Raw genomic sequence first — 26396 nt, forward strand, 5'->3', positions numbered from 1 at the left:
CATCCAAATCATTTATATAAATAATGAATAACAAGGGTCCCAACACTGACCCCTGCGGCACACCACTAGTCACCGGCCTCCGTTCAGAGAAACAACCTTCAACCAACACCCTCTGCTTCTTACCTCTGAGCCAATTTTGAATCCACCTATCTCTCCCTGGATTCTATGGGACCTAATCTTCCAGACCAGCCTGCCACGTAGGACCTAGTCAAAGGCCTTGCAAAAGTTCAAATAGACAACATTCACTACCCTACCCTAATCTACCTTTTTGGTTACCTCTTCAAAAAATTCTAAAAGATTTGTCAAGCATGACTTTCCACACACAAAGCCATGCTGACTCCTAATCGTATTCTGTCTATCCAAATGCTGGTAGATCCTGTCGCTCAGAATTCCCTCCGGTTACTTCCGCACTGCTGATGTCAGGTTGACTGGCCTGTAGTTCCCTGGCTTGCCTACCCTTCCTAAACACGGAACAACATTAGCCACCTTCCAGTCTCTGGGAACTTCACCAGTGGCTAACGATGAAGCAAATATCTCCGTAAGGGCCTCCGAAATTTCTTCTGTAGCCTCCCATAAAGTTCGAGAATGCACCAGCTCAGACTCTGGAGATTTATCTACCTTAATGAACTGTAAGTCTGCAAATACCTCCTCCCTGGTAATGTGAATTTTCTCCAAAACATCTTCATTTGTTTCCCTTATCTCTTGAACCACCATGATTTTCCCTTCAGTAAATACGGGAAGAAATATTCATTAAAAATTCCACCCTTCTCCTGTGGCTTGAGGCATAGGCGGCTCTGCTGATCTCTAAGGAGACCTACTCTCTCCCTAGCCTCCCTCTCACTCTTAACATAGCTGTAAAACCTCTTGGGATTTTCCTCAACCTTACCTGCCAGATCCATCTCATACCCTCTCTTTGCCTTCCTGATTTCCCTCTGAAGAGTATTCTTAACCTTCTTACAGTCATTAAGGTATTCACTCATCCCCGACCTCGTAAACCCAATGTATGCTCTCTTTTTCTTGACTGGAGCCTCAATATCTCTCGTCAGTCAAGGTTCCCTAAACTTGCCAGGTTTACCCTTCACCCTAACAGGAACATGCTGCTCCTGGACTCTTGATCTCATACTCTTAAAAGCCTCCCACTTGCCATTCATTCCTTTCCCTTCAAACAGGCTCACCTAATCAACCTCTGCTACATCCTGCCTAATTCCCTCTAAATTAGCCCTAGGACCCTAACCTGTGGACCTGTCCTATCCTTTTCCATCACTATCTTAAAACTAATGGAATTACGGTCATTGGAGCCAAAGTGCTCCCTGACTGCCACTTCAGTTACTCATTCCCTGAGAAGGTCCAGTATTGCATCCTCCCAAGTAGAGTCCTCTATATATTGACTCAGGTAACTTTCCTGGACACATATCACAAATTCTGTCCCATCCATTCTGGGTGGTCCAGTCAATAACGGGGAAATTAAAATCCCCCACTAATACAACCTTACTATTCTTACAACTATGATTAATTTCTCTACACACCTGCTCCTCAAGTTCTAGTTGAGTATTTGGAGGTCTATAATACAGTCCTACTAGATTGACCCTCCCCTTCTTGTTTCCAAGTTCTACCCATATGGCCTCTCTGGACGATCCCTCAAGAACGTCATCTCTAAGCACTGCTGTTATATCCTCCCTTATCAAAAAGGAAATGCCCTCTCCTTGCTTACCTGTCCTTCTGTCACGTTTGAAGCATCTGTATCCTGGAATATTGTGCTGACAGTCCTGCCCAGGTTTCTGTTATGGCTATAACATCCCAGTCCTTAGAGCTAATCCATGCTCTGACTCCTTCCGCCTTACCTGTTAATCCTCATGCACTGAAATAAATGTAGTTTAACTGAGTATTCCGTTCCCTCCCTTTACTGTGCCCCTGGCTATCCTGATTACTAAACTTGCTCTCACTGGCTACTGCTTTATCCCATGACTTACTCCTGCTCAGTCCCACCCCCTTTGTAGAGTCACACAGCACGGAGTCACACAGCACGGAAACAGGCCATTCAGCCCACAACATCCATGCTGACCAATGGACACACATCTGTATTAATCCCATCTTCCAGCACTTGGCTCATAGCCTTCAATGCCTTTGCAATAACTATTCACAATATTGTTCTAAAATAGCAACTGAATGTCTGAAATACAAACAGAAAATGCTGGAAATACTCAACAGATCAGGAAACATCCATGGGAAGAGAAACATAGTTGGTGTTTCCAGTCAAAGACCCTTCATCAGAATTGGGAAGGCAACAAAAGAAGCTTGTTAAGCTGCAGGGAGAGTGGGGGAAAGGGGAATGGGGTCAGATGGGGTAAAACCGGGGTGACCAGGGGATACACTAAGATGTAAACAATGTTATCTGGGCAGTGAGTGAATGGGAGCAGTCAGAGAGTGAGAATATAGACAAGAGAACATAGACTAAAGACTGTAGGAGTTGTGAAAAATAGGTTGGACATGTTCCCTGCTCCTAGAGGGGAAAAAAAAGAGGAAAAACAAGCAGAGCCAATAATAGATGGATGACCAATAGAGACAGAGAAACTAAATTACCCAAAGTTGTAAAATTCATTGTAACAGCCTTTCACCTGAAACGTTGACTGTTTCTCTTCCCACAGATGCAGCCTGATCTGCTGAGTATTTTCCAGCATTTTCTGGTTTCATTTTAGATTTACAGCATCTGCAGTTTTTTTTGATTTTCAATGTCTGAATTCTGTCCTCAGAAATGTTGGAGGTGTTAACAATCAAATTAGCAGTTAGTGAGTCAATTATAAGCCCTCAGAAGAGTGCTGAAGGACTTGTTTGTTTACATGTGGTATTTCATGTCAGTGTGTGATTTGCTTAATTTGAACAAAGGGCAGAAGCTGGGAAGTTTTTAAAGTTTTTATTTTACCCACCTGACCTGTAACAATATTGGGAATGTGTAATTACATTAAAAGTGCTTTCCCCACCTGTAAATCTTTTGAAGTAAGGGAGTGTAATTCCATTGTAAGTACTGAAATTGTGTTTGCTCACCTGAGATACAATTCAGAATTATGACTTTATTCCAATAAGATTGTATCAAACAGATACAGACAGGAGAGGGGTAGAGGCAACCGCAGACCAGGAGCGGGATGAAGGAGTGCAAAACTTCACGTTAGATCATAGAAGAAGCTGGAATTTCAGCTGTCTTCGGTGCCAGGGTTTTAAAAGTTAGACCTCTAGGCCTCAAGGGTACTGCAGTCAGGGGAAGGGTGACCAGAGCGGTCACCAGCAACAGATGAATTCCCAGGCCAACGATGAGTACAGGCCTGTACCTTAGAGGGACAGAGAGAAGCAAGGGGTATTTGTGTGTCTGCTATTACATTACAGTTACTGTAATCTCCCAACCTTAAGTAAAGGCATTCCAGCACAGAAAGAGGAACTGTGTGTCTTTGTCATTTACCAGCAATCTGGGCTCCTGCAGCTACCAATTTGATGTAATCACAGGCAGGGCAGAGCCCTGCCCTACAACAGCTAGATTTGGTTCTCAGTTGCTTCTGAATGCCCTCTCTCTCCAACAGTGCCACGTTCTTAATCAATAGTTTCTCTGTCCGTCCTTTCTTCCTTCATCTTGCTTTGCTGAAACCCCCTGTGACTTGGAATATTTAGAATCCCTTCCTGGCCTGTCTGTTATTGCCACAACTTCACTATCCCATCTGGTTCACTGCACCTGTAACTGGACAGTCTCGTTTAATATGCCTCTTGTGTTTACATACATACACTGCAGAACAATCAGGTCTTCTATCTTACATAACAACAGAAATGCTGGGGATGCTCAGCCAGCCAGGTGCCTTCTGTAGAGACAGAATGTTTCAGTCAATGACCCTTCATCAAAATCGGTGCCGCTTGACCTAATGAGTACCTCCAGCATTGTATGTTTTTATTTCAGATTTCTGGCATGTGCCACTTTTTTGTTTTTCAGTTCTTGTTCTCTCTATTCTGCTGGTTTGATTTAAAAAAATCTTTCTATATCATGTTCTGTACAATTTCGCACTTCTTCCTTCCACTGTTTACTTGGTTTCGATGCTACTGTCAAGTGCCTAACTCCTGCCAAATGGGCTTAAACCTCCAGTGAACCTTTCTGCAATGGCATTGGGCCTGGCTCTGTTGCAGTGCAATCCATCCGGCTTTTATAGGTCCTACATCCCTCCGAACTGATCCCACCGAACTGTCCCAGGAACCGAAAGCCCTCCCTCCTAAACTATTAGTCACATGTACATCGAAACACACAGTGAAATGCATCTTTGTGTAGAATGTTCTGGGGGCAACCCGAAAGTGTTGCCACGCTTCTGGCGCCAACATAGCACGCCCACAACTTCCTAACCTGTACGTCTTTGGAATGTGGACGGAAACCGGAGCACCCGGAGGAAACCCACAAAGACACGCGGGGAGAACGTTCAAACTCCTTACAGACAGCGGCCGGAATTGAACCCGAGTTGCTGGCGCTGTAATAGCGTTACGCTGACCTCTACACTACCATGCCTGCCTATGTCACTAGCATGCATTTTTCTGTGCAGTCCTCTTATTTCTAAGGGCACCTGCTAATGGCACAGGCAATAATAGTCCCTCGTGCCTCCTACACCACGTCATTGGTACTGATGTGGTCCATAAACCTTTGCCCTTCCCCTTCAGGATGTTCTGCGGTAATATCATCAACCCTGGGACCTGGGAGGCAATGTACCACAGTGACACAAGAGATTGCAGATGCTGGAATCTGAGCAAAGAACAAACTGCTGGAGGGACTCAGTGGGTCAGGCAGCATCTGTGGAGTCAACGATTTGGGTTGAGACCCTTCATCTGGACTGGAAAAAGGGTCTTGACCTGAAACGTCAACTGTCCATTTCCCTCCACAGCTGTTGCCCGATCTGCTGCGTTCCTCCAGCAGTTTGTTTGTTGAGGCTGTCTCCTAACTATTGAATCCCCCACAACTATTGCTGTGACCATTCTCTTCCCTCACTCTACAGCCAAGCCACCCATCATGCTGTGGTCTTGGATCTGGATTAGAGGAAAACATTCCCTCCTCTCAGGGGGTCTCCTGAACAGCCCGAGCTGCAGAACGACCACCTCCTGAAATGTGCTTTCAGTGAGACACTCAGGCTCACACATGAACTGCACTGACACCAGCTGCTGCTCGAGCTCTAAAACCCAGAGCTCCACCAGCTGAGGACCCTTCCTGCACGAGTAATTGTCTCGGGCAGGGGTAGCATCTTGCAGTTCTCACAAGGCACAGGATGCACATTCTATGGACGTGAGCCACCCTGTCGTGCCTCTATTTGTAAGATTCTCAAGTAACAGATAAAGAATATATTTAATGTATTATTACAGTTAGATTACTTAATGTTTTATTGACCATGAAGGAATTTTGAAACCTGTTTTATTCACTGGAACACAGTTTCCCAAAACACCTTTTACATTTATTGGGGCTCCGTTTTCTGCATCCTTTTTACTAGAACTTCCTTTCTCATTTTCCCTTTACTCGTCACTGGTCTCTTTCTTGTGTTCCCCTGCTCACCGTGGATCTATTTCCTGCACTCCTTTTAGCTGACTGGGATTGCATAACTTCTGCTCCTTTTGTTTTATCTAAGAACGTAAAAGGTACTTCATTATTCGAAATAAAACTGGGGAAAGGCAAATGGAGGAAAGAAGAATAAAGAAGGTTTCTGAGATGGAAGGTAGGAGAAATGATAGGTGTTGTAGCAGTGTGAGGGAGGATGGTGATAGGACGAGTAGAGAGAAGGTGAAATGGGATAAATGGAACTATTAAAATGAAAACTGTGCTTACAAAGTGGTGGACCAGAGGACTGTAAAGTTCTAAGGATCCAGCAGCAGGACTAAAAAGCTCATAAGAAGGGAGAAAATTAATTTTGAGAGAAAACTTGCATGGAGTATAAGAACAAACAGTCAAAGTTTCTATGCACGTATAAATAGGTTGAGGGTGGCTAAAGTAAATGTGGGGCCTCCAGAGAATGAGGCTGGTGAATTAATAACAGCAGGTATGTTGAATAATTTTTTTTGCTTCAATCTTCACCTTGGAAGGCGTTGCTAATATCCATATGATATCAGATGGGCTCATTTCAAATTACAGTATGGAACTGACAAAAATCCCAGTTACAAGGGATAAAGTATTGGAGAAACTCAGGGGACTAAATGCAGGCAAGTCGCCAGGACCTGACTATCTGCATGTTAGGGTTTGAAAGGATGTGGCTGCAGAAATAGTGGTCCCATTTCAGTAATTTGCTAAACTCTGGTAGGATACCAGAAGATTAGAAAACAGTCAATATTTGTCCTTGTTCAAAAGGCAGGAAACTACAGGCCAGTTAGTTTAAGAGCTAATATTGACAAGGTGGTAGAGTCAATAATCAAAGAGGAAATAGTTAATCATTTACAGAAGCTGAGTATAATTAAGTCTAGTCAACATGCTTGACAAATTTGCTTGAATTCTTTGAAGATGTGACAGGGAGAAATGAGAGGAGAATCTGTAGATGCATTTAGATTTCCAGAAGGCATTTGACAAGGTGCCACATGGGAGACTGATGCACCAATTAAAAGTTCATGGTATCAGAGGAAGTGTGTTAGAATGGTTTGAAAACTGTCTCATTGGAAAAAGAGAGTCGGAATAAATGGGTCCTTCACAGACCGGAAGAGGGTAAGTAGAGGAATACCACAGGGATGAGTTCTTGGCCAACAACAATCAAACAATGAGCTGCCGTGTTCAGAGTTGATGTTGCTGCACTGGAATAGTGTAGTGGGCTAAGAAAAGGAATGTCACATTGGGAATGGGAGTGAACATTAGAGTGATAGCTAACTGGAATCTTGGGGTCATTCTTGCACAGAGAATGGACGTGTTCTACAAAGCGGTCATGCAGTCTGGGTTCGATGTACCTAATATAGGAGAGACCATGGAGACACAAGAGGCTGCAGATGCTGAAATCTGAAGTGAAAGCCAAACTGCTGGAGAAGCTACATCAGGATATACTACATTAGGTTGAATTACATTGAATGTAAATCAGTTTCACATTTTGGGGGCCTTTGAGAGTGAAAAGAGATAAAAAGGGTAAGTGATGCATCTCCTGAGATTGCGAGGGAGGTGCTGTGGGAAGGAGAGTGGCTGTTGGTGAAGACGGAAGCGTGAAGCAGATCTCTAACTGTCCCTCTCAAATGCTCATTGATGTGGTAACAGGGGAATACTGCCATCTGGTGGCTGGAGAAATTGCAACTTCTGAATGTAGTAAAAGAGGGCAGTGCCTGAACAAAATACCCTGGTGGATTTACTGGAGCAATTTTCCTCACCTATTTCCATCCTAACAGTTTTTTTTAGACTTCTTTTTACCCTCAGCGGCCACGGCCAATCCAATATATCTGCTTTTTTAATAACCCTGTAATCTCCTTCAAATACTTGTTTCAAAATCTATGGACTCAGCTTCCCCATCTTTCCAGGTGAAGGTTTCCAGATTCTGACAATTCCCACGTTGTAAAAAAATGTTCTCCAGCCAAGAGCTCAGTTGCCAATGACTTTAAATCCATGACCCAATCATGAGAGGGGATTTTTTTTAACTGTTTGCTCCATCAAGATATCATTGTATTTAAAGCCTCATTTAGGTCAACACTTCACCTTCCCTGATCGAGGGTAAATAGTCTTCATTTGCCAACCCCTCCTCATAACTCTTCCCATAGTTCCTCAAACATGGCAAAATTTTATCAGCCTTCTCAGAGAGAGAGAAACTTAAAAATAGGCTGTAAAATCTTCTATAAAACAAAATAAGGAAATCACTAGTGAGAACAAAATTTGAGTCCCTTACAGACAGAAACAGGAGACCTTATAATGGGGAATAAAGAAATGGCAGAGAACATAGAACAGTACAGCACAGGAACAGGCCCTTCAGCTGATGATGTCTGTGCTGTCCATGATGCCAGTCCAACACATCCCATCTGCCTGCACAAGGTCCATATCCCTCTTTTCTCTGCTTGTTCATTTGTCTGGCTCAATATTTCTTAAGTGTTGCCATTGTATCTGCTTCTACTACTTCTACCACTGACAGTGCATTCCAGGCACCTATCGCTCTCTGTGTAAAGAAAAACTTACCTTGTATATCCCCTTTACACTTTCTCCCTCTCACATTAAATCTATGCCCTCTACTATTTGATATTTCCACCCTAGGAAAAAGACTCAGTCTACCCTATGCTTCTCATAATTTTATATACTTCTACCCTCAGCCTCTGACCCTCCAGAGAAAACAATCCAAGTTTGTCCAGCCTCTAACTATGGCTAGTACTTTCCAATCCAGTCAACGTCCTGGTGAACCTCTTCTGCACCCTTTCCAAGCTGCCACATCCTTCCTGTGATGCGGTGACCAGAACTGCACACAATAATCTGTCACCTAACCAAAGTTTTATACAGTTACAACATGAGATGCCAACAGTTATACTCAATGCCCCGACCGATGAGGGCACGCATTGGCTTTTGCATTAAACAAATACTTTGTCTCTGCTCTTCGTGGAAAAAGACATACAAAACCTGACATAATATGAGAGTGTAGTGACTCACCGCACCGGCACTGAACTGACTCCCGACATCGCCACGTCGTCGGAGGCCCTGATCCAAGATGGCGCGGGGCCCTCCTTCTTCCCCAGCGTTGGGCTGGGAAAGCCCGCGCACGGGAAGGTCAGGTGACCCGCGCGTGACGTCAGTGCGGGAACTGTAGCGCGGGAAGTTTTCGGCTATTAAAGGTGCACCGCGCCCCCATTGGCATTCGACCTCCGATTTCGAAACCAGCGACTCTGTGTCTTCATTTGGTAGTGTGTAGCTAGCCGCTACATTGGTGACCCCGACGGGCCCAAATATTTTTGGACTCATGATATCTGCACAGCAAGAGGTACAGGTAGTAGCCCTTAAACTGCCCACCTTCTGGACCCTCCGGCCCAGTGTCTGGTTTGACCAGGCCGAGGCCCAGTTGCAGGTTCGCCAGATCACCAGGGACGACACCAAGTACTATTACGTGGTGGGCACCCTCGACCAAGACACCGCCGCCCAGGTCGAGGATTTCATCCAGGCGCCCCCAGAGGAGGAGAAGTACGATAAGTTCAAAACCCTCCTCCTCGAGACTTTCGACCTTTCCTGATGCGAACGAGCCGCCCGCCTACTCCACCTCGATGGGTTGGGCGACAGACCCTCTTCCACGCTCATGAATGAGATGTTGGCCCTGGCAGACAGGCATAAACCCTGCCTGCTGTTTGAGCAGATCTTCCTGGAGCAGTTACCCGACAACATCCACCTGCTCCTGGCGGATGCCGATTTCAGCGAACCCCGGAAGGTGGCCGCCTGGGCGGATGTCCTTTGGTGGGCGAAAAAGGAGAGCGGGGCGTCCGTCGAGCATGTTGCCACGCCATGTACCCAGCGGCCCAGCAGGCCAGACCCGGCGATCGAACGCTCCCCACCCTCCACCAGGTCTGAGGCATCGACTGACCAATGGTGTTTCTACCACCAGTGGTGGGGTGCTGATGTCTGCAGATGCTGACCACCATGCAGGTTTCCGGGAAACACCAGAGCTAGCCGCCGCTGATGGCTATGACGGCTGGCCACCCGGATAGCCTCTTACATGTGTGGAACAAGCGTTCCGGACGTCGGTTCCTAGTGGATACCAGAGCCGAAGTCAGCGTCGTACCTCCCAACGGCCGTGAGACTCGCAACTGTACACCAGGACCCACCCTCAGAGCCGCCAACGGCAGTGCCATTCGGACCTTTGGCACCCGGTTGGTACACCTCCAGTTCGGCACCTGCAACTTTACTTGGATGTTCATCGTGGCTGTCGTCGCACAACCACTCCTTGGGGCTGACTTCCTTCGTGCCAACAGTATGCTGGTTGACCTGCGGGGTAGGCATTTGGTACATGCCAGGACCTTCCATCGTTCTCGTTGGGTGAGGCCAAGCTGCCGGCCCCACACCTCGACTCCGTCACCACGTCGACCAACGAGCATCACATCCCCACCCAGGGCCCTCCCCTCCATGCCCGCGCCCGGCGGCTACCCCCAGACAAGCTCCGCCTTGCGAAGGAGCAATTCAAAAAAATGGAGGAGCTGGGGATCATCCTCAGGTCGGACAGCCCATGGGCCTTTCTGCTACACATGGTCCCCAATGCAGCCGGAGGCTGGTGGCCCTGCGGTGATTACCGACGCCTCAACGACATTACTACCCCGGACCGGTGCCCCATGCCACACATTCAGGACTTTGCTGCCAACCTACTTGGGCGGTCCATTTTTTCCAAGGTTGACCTCGTCCGCGGGTATCACCAGATCCCGGTGCATCCGGACGACATTCTGAAGACGACGCTGATCACACCTTTCGGCCTCTTTGAATTCGTCCGGATGCCCTTTGGTCTCAAGAACGCTGCTCGGTCCTTCCAACGACTCATGGATGCGGTCGGGCGCGACCTTGACTTCGCCTTCATATACCTGGACGACATCTTGATCGCCAGCAACAGCCGCCAGGAATATTTCACGCACCTCCGCCAACTCTTTTCTCACCTGAGGGATTTCGGCCTGACCGTCAACCCAGCCAAATGCCAATTCGGGCTGGAGTCAATCGATTTCCTGGGTCATCGGATCGACAAACACGGCGCCTCGCCCCTGCCTGCGAAGGTCGATGCCATCCGCCATTTCGCCCGACCCACCTCCATCAAGGGCCTGCGGGAATTCCTCGGTATGGTAAACTTTTATCACCGGTTCATACCATCTGCGGCCCGCATCATGCGCCTGTTGTTTGTTCTCCCGTCAGGTGGAAGCAAAGACATTGTTTAGTTGGAAGAGGCTCACACTGCGTTCGTCGAAACCAAGCAGGCCTTGGCGGACGCGGTCATGTTGGTGCATCCGTGCATGGACGTCCCGACTGCCCTCACGGTCGACACCTCCAGCACAGTGGTCAGAGGCGTGCTGGAACAACTTATCAAAGGGCGTCGGCAACCGCTGGCGTTCTTCAGTAGGCACCTTCTACCACCAGAGCTCAAATATAGCGCCCTCGACCGCGAGCTGTTGGCGTTGTACCTGGCCATCAGACACTTCCGATACTCCTTGGAGGGCAGGCCGTTTACAGCTTTCACTGACCACAAGCTGTTGACCTTCGCCTTCAACAAGGTCTCAGATCCCTGGTCAGCACGGCAACAGCAGCACTTATTGTATATCTCTGAGTTCACCACTGACGTCCGCCACCTGTCGGGGAAAGAGAACGTGGTCGCGGATGCACTGTCACGGCCCACCATCCAAGTTTTGTCCCAGGGGGTGGATTTTGGCGCCTTAGTGGAGGCACAGCAAACGAACATGGAGATGCCCAGCTATCGCACCGCTGTCTCGGGCCTGCAACTGCAAGCCCTTCTGGTAGGCCCCGGTGAGCGCACCCTGCTCTGCGATATCTCCATAGGTAGACCCCACCCCATCGTCCCAGCTGCCTGGCGCAGACGGGTGTTTGATGCCATCCACGGCCTTGCACCCCCATCATTCCGGACTACTGTCCGGATGGTGTCAGACAAGTTCGTCTGGCATGGCCTGTGTAAACAGGTTTCCGAATGGGCCCGGTCCTGCACTCACTGCCAGACCTCGAAAGTACAGCAGCACGTCAAGGCCCCCTTGCAGGATTTTCAGCCTACCCACCAGAGGTTTGACCATATCCATGTTGACCTGGTCGGCCCCCTTCCAGTCTCCCGATGAGCGCGGTACCTCCTCACGATTGTCGACCGTTTTACCCGCTGGCCTGAAACCATTCCCCTCACAGATACCTCCGCCTAGTCCTGCGCACGGGCCCTTTTGTCAACTTGGGTGGCCGTTTTGGTGTCCCGGCACATATGACTTCTGACAGGGGAGCTCAATTCACCTCCGGCCTGTGGTCTGCTGTCGCCGACTTGTGGGGTTCCCGGATCCACCTCACCACCGCCTATCACCCGCAATCCAATGGGCTGGTGGAGAGGTTCCATTGCCACCTGAAGTCGGCACTCATGTCCAGCCTTAAGGGGACCAACTAGGTAGACGAACTCCCCGGGACCTGCTGGGGATACGCACCGCGTCAAAAGAGGACCTGCATGCCTCGTCTGCAGAGATGGTCTATGGAACACCCTTAGTCGTCCCAGGCGAGTTCTTACCAGCCCCTCGGGGGCCAGAGGAAGGACCGGCCGCAGTGCTCGACCGGCTGCGCGAGCGGCTTAGAAGCCTGGCCCCGATTCCCACCTTGCGACACGGACAGTTCCTCATCCGTATGCCGACTTCCCTCCAAGACTGTAAGTTTGTCTTTGTCAGGAGGGGTGTGCACCGATCACCGCTGCAACGGCCGTACAAAGGGCCATTCTGGGTCATCAGGAACAATGGATCTACGTTCGTGCTGGACACTGGGGGGCGTGAGGAGGTGCTTACGGTTGACTGGCTGAAGCCGGCTCATTTAGACTTGGACCAACCCATGGTGGTACAGCGAGCGTGGCGCCGGGGCAGGCCACCCAAGTCATAGTTTATTTCATTCTGGTTTTCGCGATGGTATTGCTGGTTCTGGGGGGGTTATGTAGCGACTCACCGCATCGGCATTCAAACGGGCTCCCGACATCGTGACGCCGTCGGAGGCCCCGATCCAAGATGGCGCGGTGCCCTCCTTCTTCCCCAGTGTTGGGCTGGGAAAGCCTGCGCGCGGGAAGGTCAGGTGACCTGCACGTGACGTCAGTGCGGGAACTGTAGCGCGGGAAGTTTTCGGCTATTAAAGGCGCATTGCGCCCCGGTCGGCATTCGACCTCCGATTTTGAAACCAGCGACTCTGTGTTTTCATTTCATAGTGTGTAGCTAGCTGCTACAAGAGAAACAAAGGTATGCTGAGATTGAGGAAAGGAAGGAAATTGGTATTAGTCAAAGTATAGTGCCAGAGAAGTTGGAGAGACTAAAAGCCAATATTTCCCAAAGGCCTGATGACCTACATCCAAGAGTTTTTGGAAAAGGTGGCTATAGAGATGGTGGATGTATTGGTTATCATCTTACAAAATTCTACAGATCCTGGAATTGCTCCTGTGGATTGGAGGATAGCAAATGTGACCCCACTATTTAAGAAAAGAGGGTGAGAGTAAATAGGGAACTACTAAACTGTTATCCTAATGTCAGTGGAATTATAGTGAATGATGTAATAACAGAACACCTTGAAAAGGATTGGTATTGGTTTATCATTGTCACTTGTACTGAGGTACAGTGAAAAACTTGTTTTGCATACCGTCCATGTAGATCAATTCATTACACAGTACATTGAGGTAGTACAGGGTAAAACAATACAGAATGCAAAGTGTCACAGTTACAGAGGAAGTGCGGTGCAGGTAGACAAAAGGTGCAAGGTCATAATGAGGTAGACTGTGAGGTCAAGAGTCCACCTCGGAACTGTTCAATAATGGAAATCATGTTTGACTGATCTGCTGAAGTTCTTTGAGGATGTGACTACTGGAACAGAGAAGGAAAAACCAATGGATGTGGTCCATTTGGATTTTCAGAAAAAGCCATAGGTTCCTACAGGACAGGAACAGGCCCTTCAGCACCACAAACACATGTCATAATTGGCCAAAGAAACATTAATGAGCATGGCCAAATAACCATCCTGAACTTCTACTTAAAGTAATTTTAATTCAAATACATTCAAGTATCACATTCATAATATTGTGTTCAATCCAAAATGTATGTGTGTAACCAGAACACTTGAATAGTGAATAGACACTTGAATAGTCTATGATGTTCAGTGTCTGCTCCTACCGATAATGTACTCCTTCATAGACTTTGCTCTCTCTTTAATCTTCTGACTAGATATTCTGCAGAAAGTTTGTGTCCAAATGTGACACTCTTTTGCGTTAGCTGTCAGTGGTCAGTCTTCATGCATCTCATGGATCTGAGGTTTGTAACTTTGTAGTTTGTAACTTACGTAATTTTGGTTGGTACCACTTTAGGAGTTGTAGCATTGTGACCAGCTGCTCTCAGTCTGTTATATTGTTCAAGGTAGAAGTTCCCAGAAGTTGCTTGGCATGTATTGGTATTGGTTCATTATTGTCACTTGTACTTGCACACCACTCGTACAGATCAATTCATTATACAGTGCATTGAGGTAGTACAGGGTAAACACAATAACAGAATAAAGAGTAAAGTGTCACAGCTGACAGGTAGACAATAAGGTGCAAGGTCATAACAAGGTAGATTGCGAGTCCAAGAGTCCATCTCATCCTATAAGGGAACCATTCAATAGTCTTATCGCAGTGGGATAGAAGCTGTCCTTGAGCCTGGTGGTATGTGCCCTCAGGCTCCTGTATCTTCTGTCTGAAGGGAGAGGGGAGAAGAGAGACTGACCTGGGGAGTGGGGTCTTTGATTATGCTGGCTGCTTCACCAAGGCAGCGAGAAGTATAGACAGAGTCCATGGAGTGGAGGCTGGTTTCCGAAAAGCGCTGGGCTGTGTCCACAACTCTCTGCAGTTTCTTGCGGTCCCAGCAGAGCAGTTACCATACCAAGCCGTGATGCATCCAGATAAGATGCTTTCTATGGTGCATCAATAAAAATTGGTGAGTGTCAAAGGGGACATTGTAGCGGCTAGCTACACGCTATGAAATGAAGACACAGAGTCGCTGGTTTCGAAATCAGAGGTCGAATGCCGACTGGGGCGCGGTGCGCCTTTAATAGCCGAAAACTTCCCGCGCTACAGTTCCCACGCTGACATCACGCGCGGGTCACCTGACCTGCCCACGCGCGGGCTTACCCAGCCCAACGCTGGGGAAGAAGGAGGGCCCCGCGCAATCTTGGATTGGGGCATCTGATGACGTTGCGATGTCGGGAGCCGGTTCGATGCCAGTGCAGTGAGTCGCTACATAACCCCCCCCCCCCAGAACCGGCAATACTGTCGCGAAAACCAGAATTAAATAAACTATGACTTGTGTGGCCTGCCCCTGCGCCGTGCTCGCTGTACCACCATGGGTTGGTCCGAGTCTAAATGAGCCGGCTTCAGCCGGTCAACCGTAATCACCTCCTCGCGCCCCCCCCCCAATGTCCAGCACGAACGTAGATCCATTGTTCCTGACGACCCAGAATGGCCCTTCTTACGGCCGTTGCAGCGGTGATTAGTGCGTGCCCTTCCTGACAAAGACAAACTTACAGTCTCGGAGGGACGTCGGCATACGGGTCGGGACCTGTCCGTGTCGCGAGGTGGGAATCGGGGCCAGGCTTCCAAGTCGCTCGCGCAGCCGGTCAAGTGCCGCAGCAGGACTTTCCTCTGGCCCCCGAGGGGCTGGTAGGAACTCGCCTGGGACGACTAAGGGCGTTCCGTAGACCATCTCTGCGGATGAGGCATGCAGGTCCTCTTTTGACGTGGTGCGTATCCCCAGCAGGACCCAGGAGAGTTCGTCTACCCAGTTGGGCCTCTTAAGGCAGGCCATGAGTGCCGACTTCAGGTGGCGATGGAACCTCTCCACCAGCCCATTGGATTGCAGGTGATAGGCAGTGGTGAGGTGGATCCGGGAACCCCACAAGTCGGCGACAGCAGACCACAGACCAGAAGTGAATTGAGCTCCCCTGTCGGAAGTGATATGTGCCGGGACACCGAAACGGGCCACCCAAGTTGACAAAAGGGCCCGTGCGCAGGACTGGGCGGAGGTATCTGTGAGGGGAATGGTTTCAGGCCAGCGGGTAAAACGGTTGACAATCGTGAGGAGGTACCGCGCTCCTTGGGAGACTGGAAGGGGGCCGACCAGGTCAACATGGATATGGTCGAACCTCTCGCGGGTAGGCTGAAAATCCTGCAAGGGGGCCTTGACGTGCTGCTGTACTTTCGAGGTCTGGCAGTGAGTGCAGGACCGGGCCCATTCGGAAATCTGTTTACGCAGGCCATGCCAGACGAACTTGTCTGACACCATATGGACAGTAGTCCGGATGGATGGGTGTGCAAGGCCGTGGATGGCATCAAACACCCGTCTGCGCCAGGCAGTTGGGACGATGGGGCGGGGTCTGCCTGTGGCAATATCGCAGAGCAGGGTGCGCTCACCGGGGTCTACCAGAAGGTCTTGCAGTTGCAGGCCCGAGACTACAGTGCGATAGCTGGGCATCTCCATGTCGGATCACTGTGCCTCCGCTAAGGCGCCGAAATCCACCCTCTGGGACAAAACCTGGATGGTGGGCCGTGACAGTGCATCCGTGACAACGTTCTCTTTCCCCGACAGGTGGCGAACGTCAGTGATGAACTCCGAGATGTACGACAAGTGCCGCTGTTGCCGTGCTGACCAGGGATCTGAGACCTTGTTGAAGGTGAAGGTCAACGGCTTGTGGTCGGTGAAAGCTGTAAACGGCCTGCCCTCCAAGACGTAACGGAAGTGTCTGATGGCCAGGTACAACGCCAACAGCTCGCGGTCGAGGGTGCTATATTTGAGCTCTGGTGGTCGAAGGTGCCTGCTGAAGAACGCCAGCGGTTGCCAACGCCCTTCGAGAAGCTGTTCTAGCACGCCTCCGACCACTGTGCTGGAGGCGTCGACCGTGAGGGCAGTCGGGACGTCCGTGCGAGGATGCACCAACATGACCGCGTCTGCCAAGGCCTGCTTGGTTTTGATGAATGCGGCATGAGCCTCTTCCAACCAAACAATGTCCTTGCTTCTGCCTGACAGGAGAGCAAACAACGGGCGCATGATGCAGGCCGCGGATGGTATGAACCGGTGATAAAAGTTTACCATACTGAGGAATTCCCGCAGGCCCTTGATGGAGGTGGGTCGGGCGAAATGGCGGATGGCATCGACCTTCGCAGGCAGGGGCGTGGCACTGTGTTTGTCGATCCGATGACCCAGGAAATCGATTGTCTCCTGCCCAAATTGGCATTTGGCTGGGTTGACGGTCAGGCCGAAATCCCTCAGGCGAGATAAGAGTTGGCGGAGGTGCGTAAAATGTTCCTGATGGCTGTTGCTGGCGATCAAGATGTCGTCGAGGTATATGAAGGTGAAGTCAAGGTCGCGCCTGACCTCATCCATGAGTCGTTGGAAGGACTGAGCAGCATTCTTGAGACCAAAGGGCATCCGGACGATTTCAAAGAGGCCAAAAGGTGTGATCAGCGCCGTCTTCGGAATGTCGCCTGGATGCACCGGGATCTGGTGATACCCGCGGACGAGGTCGACTTTGGAAAAAATGGACCGCCCAAGTAGGTTGGCAGCAAAGTCCTGAATGTGTGGCACGGGGTACTGTTCCGGGGTAGTAATGTCGTTGAGGCGTCGGTAATCGCCACAGGGCCGCCAGCCTCCAGCTGCCTTGGGGGCCATGTGTAGCAGAAAGGCCCATGGGCTGTCCGACCTGCGAATGATCCCCAGCTCCTCCATTTTTTTGAATTCCTCCTTCGCGAGGCGGAGCTTGTCTGAGGGTAGCCGCCGGGCATGGGCGTGGAGGAGAGGGCCCTGGGTGGGGATGCAATGCTGGACGCTGTGCTTGGGCAAGGTGGTGGAGAACTGGGGCGTTAGTATGGACAGGAACTCTGCCAGGACCTTGGCAAACTCTTTGGTCGACGTGGTGACGGAGTCGAGGTGTGGGGCCAGCAGCTTGGCCCTACCCAACTAGAATGTTTGGAAGGTCCTGGCATGTACCAAATGCTTACCCCGCAGGTCAACCAGCAGACTGTTGGCACGAAGGAAGTCTGCCCCAAGGAGCGGTTGCGCGATGGCGGCCAGGATGAACCTCCAAGTAAAGTTGCAGGTGCCGAACTGGAGGTGTACCAACCGGGTGCCAAAGGTCCGAATGGTGCTGCCCTTCGCAGCTCTGAGGGTGGGTCCTGGTGTGCAGTTGCGAGTCTCGCGGCCGTTGGGAGGCACGACGCTGACTTCGGCTCCGGTGTCCACTAGGAACCGACGTCTGGAACGCCTGTCCCACACATGCAAGAGGCTATCCGGGTGGCCAGCCGCCATAGCCACCAGCGGCGGCTGGCTCTGATGTTTCCCGGAAACCTGCATGGTGGCCGGCATCTGCGGACATCAGCACCCCACCACTGGTGGTAGGAACACCATTGGTCAGTCGGTGCCTCAGACCTGGTGGAGGGTGGGGAGCGTTCGATCGCCGGGTCTGGCCTGCTGGGTACATGGCGTGGCAACGTGCTCGATGGACGCCCCGCTCTCCTTTTTCACCTGCCAAAGGGCATCCGCCCAGGTGGCCACCTTCCGGGGTTCGCTGAAATTGGCATCCGCCAGGAGCAGGTGGATGTCGTCGGGTAACTGCTCCAGGAAGATCTGCTCAAACAGCAGGCAGGGTTTATGCCCGTCTGCCAGGGCCAACATCTCATTCATGAGCGCGGAGGGGGTTCTGTCGCCCAACCCATCGAGGTGGAGTAGGCAGGAGGCTCGTTCACGTCGGGAAAGGCCTAAAGTCTCGAGAAGGAGGGTCTTGAACTTATTGTACTTCCCCTGCTCTGGGGGTGCCTGGATGAAATCCTCGACCTGGGCGGCGGTGTCTTGGTCGAGGGCGCCCACCACGTAATAGTACTTGGTGTCGTCCCTGGTGATCTGGCGAACCTGGAACTGGGCCTTGGCCTGGTCAAACCAGACACTGGGCCGGAGGGTCCAGAAGGTGGGGCATTTTAAGGGCTACTACCTGTACCTCTTGCTGTGCAGACATCGTGGGTCCAAAAACGTTTGGGGCCGTCGGGGTCACCAATGTAGCGGCTAGCTACACACTACCAAATGAAGACACAGAGTCGCTGGTTTCGAAATCAGAGGTCAAATGCCGACCGGGCCGCGGTGCGCCTTTAATAGCCGAAAACTTGCTGCGCTACAGTTCCCGCGCAGACGTCACGCGCAGGTCACCTGACCTTCCCGCACGCGGGCTTTCTCAGCCCAACGCTGGGGAAGAAGGAGAGCCCCGTGCCATCTTGGATCGGGGCCTCTGACGACGTCGCGATGTCGGGAGCTGGTTCGATGCTGGTGCAGTGAGTCGCTACAACATGCCAAATTTCTTTAGCCTTCTGAGGAAGTAGAGGTGCTGGTGAGATTTCTTGGCCGTGGCGTCTACATGGTTGGACCAGGACAGGCTATTGGTGATGTTCACTCCTAGGAACTTGAAGCTGTCAACCTCTCGACCTCAGCACCGTTGAAGTAGACAGGTGCATGTACACTGCCCACTTTCCTGAAGTCAATGACCATCTCTTTTGTTTCGCTGACATTGAGGTAAAGGTTATTGTCATGACACCATGTCACTAAGCTCTCTATCTCCTTCCTGTACTCTGATTCATTGCTATTTGAGATACAGCCCACTACGGTGGTATCATCTGCAAACTTGTAGATGGAGTTAGAGCAGAATCTGGCCACACAGGCATGAGTGTATGGGGAATAGAGTAGAGGGCTGAGGACACAGCCTTGTGGGGCTCAAGTGTTGCGAATAATTGTGTTGAAGGTGTTGCTGCCTATCCTCACTGATTGCGGTCTGTTGGTCAGAAAGTCCAGGATCCAGTTGCAGAGGGAGGTGTTGAGTTCCAGGTCTCGGAGTTTGGTGATGAGCTTGCTTGGGATTATTGTATTGAAGGCAGAGCTGTAGTCAATAAACAATAGTCTGTCATAGGTGTCTTTACTGTCCAGATGCTCCAGAGCTGAGTGTAGGGCCAGGGAGATGGTGTCTGCTGTAGACCTGTTTCAGCGATAGGCAAATTGCTGTGGGTCAAGGTTGTCTGGGAGGCTGTTGATGCGTGTCATGACTAGCCTCTCGAAGCACTTCATGATGGTGGATGTCAGAGCCACTGGTTGGTAGTCATTAAGGCATGTTACCTTGTTTTTCTTCAGTTACTGGTATGATAGTGGTCTCCTTAAGACAGGTGGGAACCTCAGATTGGAGCAGGGAGAGGTTAAATATGTCCGCAAATACTTCTGCCAGCTGATCAGCACAATATCTGAGCACATTGCCAGAGACACCCTCCAGGCCAGATGCTTTCCTCAGGTTCACTCTCCGTAAGACTGATCTTATGTCCTCGACGGTGACCATGGGTTCAGTTGCATTGGAGGCTGTCAGGGTGGGTGGTGACAAACCAATCCCCTTCTGTTCAAAACGTGCGTAGAATGCGTTAAGCTCATCGGGAAGGGATGCGCTGTTGTTAACTATGCAGCCCGACTTCATTTTGTAGCCTGTTATAGTCTGTAAGTCCTGCCACAACTGACGGCTGGTCTGGGACTCTATTTTGAAACGGTATTATCTCTTGGCATTCCTGATAGCTTTTTGGAGGTCGTATCTTGATTTCTTGTTTAGGTCAGGGTCACCTGATTGGAATGCAGCAGTCCTCGACTTTAGTGAGGAGAGGATCTCCTAGTTAATCCATGTGTGGGAGTAAGCACACAGTAGAAGTGTGGGAAGAGCACACTGAAGGAGTGAGAACAAAGTAGAAGTGTGGGAAGAGCACACAGCAGAAGTGTGGTTCTGGTCCTCTGTAATTTCTTTTATTTAAGTGAATGAGACCAAGATATTGAGATATGGTTGTCAATTAATTAGTTAAACAGTATTGTGATCTGATGACTACTAACAGGAGCCTTCTTTGTGCACTGTGATTTTCTAAGCAAGGATACTCTTTTTCCAGAAGACAGCAGTGAAGGAAAGCCAATTGTAAATTATTTTACACAATATATATGAAGACATTGTTCTAATGCTACTATTCCCATTGTATCTTGTACCATGAGAAATGATAGCATTATTCTGCCTGTCTGTTCCTGGTTGAACTCATTTAACACTAAACTGTAACACTAATAACCGGCACCAGTCTTCATTCTTACAGAAAACAATTCTTCAGACCTTGCAGACGTTTCATTCGCCTTAGCTCCCCCACTAATTAGAGAGTAAGTGTGTCTTCTCCGTGATCTTACTTGAGTTTGAGCGAATTCTTCAAAGAGACAGTAGAGGACGTGCCTTTGGCATGTTGCATTGAGTTCGCCATAGCCATACTCTCCAAAGTGGGTACTCTCATTGAGATACCCCTCTCAATGATGGGTGGTAATGTGGGCTTTGAAAAGGGTATAGAGAAACCACAGGGAGATAGTGGATGGGTTAGGTGAATGGGCAAGAACACGGCAGCTGAATATAATGTGCAAAAATATGATATTGTCCACTTTGCTAGAACAATTGACGTTGGGAATATTTTTTAAATGGTGAGAGATTGAAAGGTGTTGGTGTTCAGAGGGACCTAAGTGCCTTGTATATGAATCACTGTAAATTACCATGCAGCAAACAAGTAAGAAGACAAAACTGTTTCCCTTCCATAAGACAAAAGCTATGTTAGCCTTTGTTACAAGAAGGTTTGAAGAGTGGAGGTGTCTTGCTCAAAATATGCAGGGTCCCAGGCTCAAACCACATCTGGAGCATTGCGCACAGGCCTTGTCTTCCCTTTTAAGGAAGGATGTACATGTGATTGGAGGAGTGCAGCAAAAGGCTCACTAGATTGATTTCTGGGAAGGTAGGTTTGACACGTGAGGAGAGTTCAAGCAGACCAAGCCTGTACTCTCTAATTTAGAAAAATAAGAGATGATTTTATTGAAATGTACAAAATTTTTACAGAGCTTGACAGGGTAGTTGCAGAGATGATATTTCCCCTGGCTGGGGTGTTCAGAACCAGGGGTCACACTCTCATAATAACGAGTTGGCCATTTAGGACAAAGATGAGAAGCAAATCTCTTGCCAAGAAGGCTGTGGAGGCTCAGTTGTTCAACATTATCAAGAAAGAAATGAATAGATATTTGAATATGAAGGTCTGTCCATCCCTTTCTTGAATATGCTGGGATTAGTGCAAGAAAGTGTCAAGGAGGTAAAAGATCGACATGACCTCAACCAATGGCAGAACAGAGATAAGGGGTTGATTAGCCTACATCTGCTTCTATTTCTTATGTCCTTTTGTGAGGCAGCTGCAAGAGTTGTAGACTTAACAGCATCCCACTCCACTTTAACTGAATAAAAACCATCCTTACATGTAGATGTATGTTTCACTTTCCACTGACATACATATAAATTATATACATGTACACAATTTTCAAGGTTGTTTTGTCCAATAGTCCAACAAATCAACAATTAACCCAATAGTAAGCAAAGAAAACATGCAATGCAAAAGCATATAATAAATTAAACTAAAACAGGTAAAAGATGAAGATTTCTTTATTAGTCACACGTATATCGAAACACACAGTGAAATACATCTTTTGCGCAGAGTGTTCTGGGGGCAGCCCACAAGTGTCGCCCACAACTTCCTAACCCACATGTCTTTGGAATGTGGGAGGAAACCGGGGCACCGGGAGGAAACCCATGCAGACACGGGGAGAACAAGTACAAACTCCTTACAGACAGTGGCCGGAATTGAACCCGGGTCGCTGGTGCTGTAATAGCATTATGCTAACCACTACACTACCATGCCTGCCCATGTTAGAATTTTATTGTGATGGAAAGAGAAATAATTTCAATTCTCAGCTGTTTCTGTGACTTGGTTTCAGACTCCAGCAGTGGAGTGGTTGAACTGTTACTCCAAAAACAAGTGGTATGGGGATTAGAAATTTAGGCAAGTTCTTGGGTTTTATGTCAACTCTTTCCTGAATTTAAATAAGATTGCCTGTATTACAAACAGGCAGTGGTTTGACATATGTTTACAAATTGGGTTGCACTTTAAAAAAAAATTGTTCATGGCAATTCAGGTCTCGCACATAAAAATTGTGAAATTGACCAAAAAGATGCTTGAAACAGCATTAGGATGATTTTGAAGTAAGTGTACCGATGGAGTAGAAACCTCTCCTGTTCATAGAGAGATGAAGGTTGTTAAGGGGAGCTCTTGGTACATTAGAGTAGTCAGTGCCTTGCTGAATTTGGGGGAAGTCAGCCACGCTGGCAAATCCCAGTGCTCGAGATGCCACCAGTTCTTCACTGAAATCAAAGTAGACAAAATTGTTCCTTCCTCATTACATTGCTTTGGAGACCTCTCTGATGCAGTGGTAAGCAGAAAGTTGGAAGACATGGCAGAAATTGCCTGTCACCACTTGGAAAGATCTGGTGGGAAGAAGGTTGGGGTCAGTGTGACCTTGATCTCTGTGGAAATAGCTGTCCAGGCAAAACAGCACTGCCAAGTGTCCTTCCGCAGAATGGAACATATCTCAGTGATGACAGCTTTGGAAAACACAAGTCTGCTAATAAATTTTTCATCCGCACTTCTCTGAAATTCCAAAGTGTGTACAATTGTTTTGGAGTTGTAATTCAACTATTCTACTGTTAGTGACTGAAGCCAAGTCAGGGAAATAACCATTTCCCGACACAATTCTAATACATAGGGAATGTAACCTGTTTGGGTTTAATTTAACCCGTACATTTGCATTGAATATTTTCTTCATTCCACAAAGGGTTAATAACCTAGACTGAGTCACAGTACTGGACAAAACAGTCTTAAAAACTGAGTACTTGTGCACAATTTGTATCTATGTCAGAGGAGAGCAATTAAGTACATCCCACCTGCATGCAAAAATGGCTTTCGTTCGGTTCAGGCAGGCAGGAATCCTACTAAACATATAATTAGCTCCCTACTGAAAGAAGCTCAGAACTGGGAGTACAGAAACAAAAGCAATGAAGTAGAAGTCACCCAGGAATACAGCTCTGGATGAAATAAATATGCCATCAAGTTGTTTTTAAACTCTCACAAATTTATTCCATATTTCAATATGAGTTTTCCATTTCCCATACAACTCTTCAGTTGAAGACATCTCATTAGCAATGAAAAACATTTTCATGATTGCCGCTTAACAGTCAGTGGTTTACTGAATTTAGGAACTTTCTTTCTCTTAGTTCTCGCGGCATCAAGATCTATTGGAATATCAGGGATTTTCGATGTGGAAATGCCAAATTAATAAATGTTAGTTGGGTAAAGCAAATGAAAATAATGTTAAATAGGGCTAATTTGGAGATCAGCCATGATAAACCCAAATGGGAGAACATGTGATGGGCTGAATGGCCTTTCCCTGTTCCTATGACAGGAAGTTATATGCCACTGTCTTAATTTAAAGATTCTGTAAACAGCTTTTCGAATTTAGAGTTATACAGTACAGAAACAGGCTCTTCAAGTCGCTGAGTCTGTACCAACCATCAGTTACGCTAATCCCATTTTGTTCTTCCCAAATTCCCATAAACTCTCCCCAGATTCTACCAGTCACCTACACACCAGAGGAAACCTACAGTAGCCAATTAACCTATCATCCTGCATGTTGGAGGAAACTGGAGCATGTGGGGGAAACTCACATGGTCACGGGGAGAATGTGCAAACTCTACACATACAGTTCCGAAGGTCAGGATTGAACCCAAGACACTGGAGCTCTACTAGCTGTGCCACTGTGCCACCTATTGGAAACCTAAAGCTTTGTGGAGGAGGACCACATTGAAGTTGAATCGCCTGCTTGATTTATGTTTTTACTACAGAAAAAAAATTAATCTAAATAATTCCGCTTGGTTCCAAGTTGTTTATTGCAGGAGCTGGATCACTCTCGCATAGTCTCCATCACATTGTTGTAAGAGTTCCTCAAGAATCGTTACTTCGTAGTCAGGGAAGAAAGAAGAAAGCTTCATCAAATCCCAGCCTTGATTGGTACCTGTTCATCAAAACCCAATGGGAATGGAGTAAATTAGTGACTTATCTATTATGTACATATTTTTGTAATAGTGATCAGGTCTGACTGTGTCCCCTCCTAAGCAAAAACATGAATTGCACTACTGAACATTTGTATATACTTGGTATATATTGATATTTTGCATTAATGTTTTATATTGATATTGATGTCTGTGTATTGCAACTCAATGAATGTAGTTAGTGCAATTTTAGATCTGGAAAGGAGATAAAATTTGAATAATTTTGCACTTGCATTTGTTCACCCTGAGGTTGAGCTCTGAACCATCACTGACATTTTCACTGAGGTATGTGAAACTATGAACCTTTCACTGAACAACAGGATGACAAAGGTCTTTCACCATGCTGCCCTGTGACACATTGCTGCCACCTGACAATCACAATCATGACAAGACCCTGGACAATGTAGATCATTTCCCGTATGCCAGGAAGCACCTTTCAGTGAGGATGGACATCACTGACAAAATCCACCACATCCTCCAATGCACCAGCACAGCCTTCAGATGGCTGTGGAAAGAGGGTTTAAAGACCTCTACGATTAAGCCCTTGGACTACTGAGCAGCAGTGATCACTACCCCTCTGTACACGTCAAAAAAACTTACAGTCAGCACCTCAAAGTACCAGCACGTTGATATCAGCTCGTAGCCTAAGACTACCCTCCACACTATTGCAAAAGCGCCACCTCTGTCAAATCTTCCAGGTCTCTTCCCATTCTTCTCCAAACATTTGTCCTCCCTTCACTGCAGCAATCCCTCACCTCATCCACAACTCCACACTCAATGAACAATTCATCTCCTTCTTCCCGTTATTTACTGGCAAGGCAGTTTTCACTAAACACATCATAATTTTGTGGTGATTTTATCTCCAACCCTGGCTGGAACAGAACTGTTTCCTGTCTTGGAAAGCTGAGATTCCAGTCCATATCCTTTCCATCACAAAGGTCCTTTTTATCTCAAAATAGTGGTTACATTGCTTTATAAAATGCTGGTTTAAAATAGTCTAAATTTCTGGTAACCATCCATTACCTTCAGGTGAACCTCTGCCGACTTCATGCCCAGTCAAGGTATCATAGAGGTCCTCGTCTTCTTCCTGCACATCTCCATGGTATTTTGCTGCAGTAACGTGTTCCCTGGTGTCCTGTCCAAAGGGTTTCTCATCAGGTAAATAAGGTGACATGGGGTTGGAATTCTCACCGGACTGACGTCTTCTTTCAAGATTGTCCAAGAAAGCATTATTCCTCCTGTTAGAAGAGAGAAAACTCATTAAGAGCTGAAAACATTTATTATCCATCAATAGTTACATAGAAAACCGTGCAAACCTTGCTCACCAATGACAAGCACATGTAAAACACACACTACAGACACATGGAATGACAGAGAAGCTTCATTCACTACACAGTTACACAGAGTGATGGGCACAATCCCTCACTCCCCTTCTGGTTCTGGTTCCATCTGCCTTTGACCTTTCCCCTAATTGTTCCCTTTATCACCTTCCTGAACAGATTCCATCACTGGTAGGTAGCTTTTGTGTTCCTGGTTATCTCCCCTCTTCTGATGCAGGGCTTCGACCCGGAAGATCCTTTCTCCCCACAGATGCTGCTCGACCTCCTGAGTTCCTTCAGCAGATTGTTTGTTGCTCCCTCACTGTCCAGCTGCACAGAGTGATGGGCACATCTCCCTTAGAACACTGTTGCACAGAGTGACAGGCACACCTCACTCACTACTGCAAGCGAAA

At 48.2% G+C, this 26396-nt stretch overlaps 1 protein-coding gene across 1 annotated transcript in view; it reads right to left on the reverse strand.

The window, feature by feature from the left end:
- Window positions 1–22201: 22201 nt before the first annotated feature.
- epsti1 (epithelial stromal interaction 1) overlaps window positions 22202–26396 on the reverse strand; it is a 31498-nt gene continuing 27303 nt past the window's right edge. The window contains exons 9-10 of the mRNA XM_052014243.1: window positions 25688–25902; window positions 22202–24627 (exon numbers count right to left, since the gene is read on the reverse strand). Coding sequence (XP_051870203.1) covers window positions 24500–24627; window positions 25688–25902 — 343 coding nt within the window. The 3' untranslated portion in view covers window positions 22202–24499. The remainder of the gene's footprint in view (window positions 24628–25687; window positions 25903–26396) is intronic.

This window comes from Pristis pectinata, chromosome 4, assembly GCF_009764475.1.
Source record: "Pristis pectinata isolate sPriPec2 chromosome 4, sPriPec2.1.pri, whole genome shotgun sequence".
NCBI classification, from domain to species: domain Eukaryota; kingdom Metazoa; phylum Chordata; class Chondrichthyes; order Rhinopristiformes; family Pristidae; genus Pristis; species Pristis pectinata.